Source organism: Phytophthora parasitica, assembly GCF_000247585.1.
Source record: "Phytophthora parasitica INRA-310 unplaced genomic scaffold supercont2.4, whole genome shotgun sequence".
NCBI lineage: Eukaryota > Oomycota > Peronosporomycetes > Peronosporales > Peronosporaceae > Phytophthora > Phytophthora nicotianae.
Window position 1 is genome coordinate 2390796 of NW_008648990.1, and position 1804 is coordinate 2392599.

The 1804-nt window shown below is 48.3% G+C and overlaps 1 protein-coding gene across 1 annotated transcript in view; it reads left to right on the top strand.

The window, feature by feature from the left end:
- The window catches only part of PPTG_03650 (hypothetical protein), a gene marked incomplete at its 5' end in the record, with an annotated part of 2241 nt that extends 528 nt beyond the window's left edge, over positions 1–1713 (top strand). The window contains one exon of the mRNA XM_008896337.1: positions 9–1713. Within this exon, the coding sequence (XP_008894585.1) occupies positions 9–1553 (1545 nt within the window). The 3' untranslated portion in view covers positions 1554–1713. The remainder of the gene's footprint in view (positions 1–8) is intronic.
- Positions 1714–1804: the final 91 nt, after the last annotated feature.

Genomic DNA, 1804 nt, shown 5'->3' on the forward strand with positions numbered 1-1804 from the left:
ATGACAAGACGAAAGCCGTCTCCACCTTGGCACAGCTGTCAAAGAATGAAGCGCATCAACGCATCATCGCCAATTCCGGTGGCATCCCAGTGTTAGTGACGCTGGTACAGCATGGAACCAAAGGCCAAAAGACAGCAGCCGCGCTTATACTATCCAAACTCTCCACACAAACTTCACACAGGGCAGTAATCGTGGCTTCTGGCGGGATTTCGCCTTTGGTGGAGCTGATTCGAGTCGGCAATGGGGCTCAGAAGGAACACGCAGTGTCGGTGTTATTCAATCTGTGTATGAACAGCAATAACCGAGCGGAAATCGCTGAATCCGGCGCTATCTTACCGTTGATAACGTTGGTACGGGATGGTAGTTCGAGTCAGAGAGAAAAAGCGGCTGGAGTGTTGGCTTCGTTAGCGACTAGCGCTAAGAACCAAGTCTCGATAACTGGCGCTCATGGGGTCAACCCATTGGTACAGCTGATACGTAGTGGTGCAGTTGGCGAGAGAGTGAACGCCTTGTCGGCGTTGTGGGCTCTATCGGCGAATGATACCAGCAAAGCGGAAATTGTAGCTGCTAAAGGGATCCCTCTTTTGGTCAAGCAGTTGAGAAGTGTTGGGGAATACTCTAGAGAGGTTGCTGCTGGTACATTGTGGAATCTTTCGATGGTTAAGGAGAACCGAATGAGAATTGCTGCAGCTAACGCTATACCACCTCTAATTGAGCTGTTGCGGACGGGGAATACTATTCACAAAACGAGAGCTGTGAGTGTATTGACGAACCTTTCGACACTTCTGGGCTGCCAGCTTGCTATTGCAGACGCAGGTGGCATCGCTGCGATGGTGGCTCTGATAAAAAGTGGTATTGATTCTCAGAAGAAAAGTTCGTTATTGGTGCTGTCGAATATTGCGGACAGTTCTAGTAAAGTCACAGCTGAGCTGGCAGCTCCAGGCACCGTTGCTGCTGTTGTGGCGATGATACGCAACGGTAGTGAATCTGTAATTCAGAACGCCACCACGTTTCTGGCAATTTTGTCATCAAACTCGTACAATTCCGTGATTGCTCAAGCTGGGGCTATCCCGCCTTTAATGGCGTTACTATGGGAAGGCAGCACATCAGTGAGAAGGAAGGCAACGCTGATATTGGCGAATTTGTCGGTGGATCCAGCCCACCGAGTAGCCATCGCTGCTGCTGGAGGAATTTCTGCGTTGTTGATGCTGGTGAAGGACGGCAATGACGATCTTAAGGAGATGGCTACGCTTGCGTTGTCGAATTTAGCGATGAATCCAGAGAATAAAGTGGCGATAACAGCAGCTGGAGGCATTCGAGCGTTCGTGAAATTATTGAAAGAGGGGAATGACGCGCAGAGACACAACGCGGCGCTCGCCTTGTCGATTCTCTATCTCGATAGAAGCAGCTCAGCCGCTATCGTTACTAGTGGTGGCAGTTCCCCGCTTATGGTGCACGCTCGTGATGGTAGACGTCGTGAGAAAACATACACTGCTCAGGTGTTATCGAACTCATCTGCGAGCACACAAAACAGCAGCCCATCCTCACGATAATTTCCACAGGAAATTTTCCCGTCTAATCGCCTATCGCAAACGTTGAGTAAAAAAAAAGCTGTGGAAACTACAAGCTGTTTGTTCAGGAACTCGTGGAAGTGGTAGATTTCAGTATTGGTGTTGGCATATACAAGTAATAACGTGTAATTCTAGATTGTACTACATAATACTTAAGTAATGTTGTGACTTGTTCGCGATTCAGAAGTACTATAGTAGACCAAAAAAATTACTATGCAGTAGTATGTAGTGTG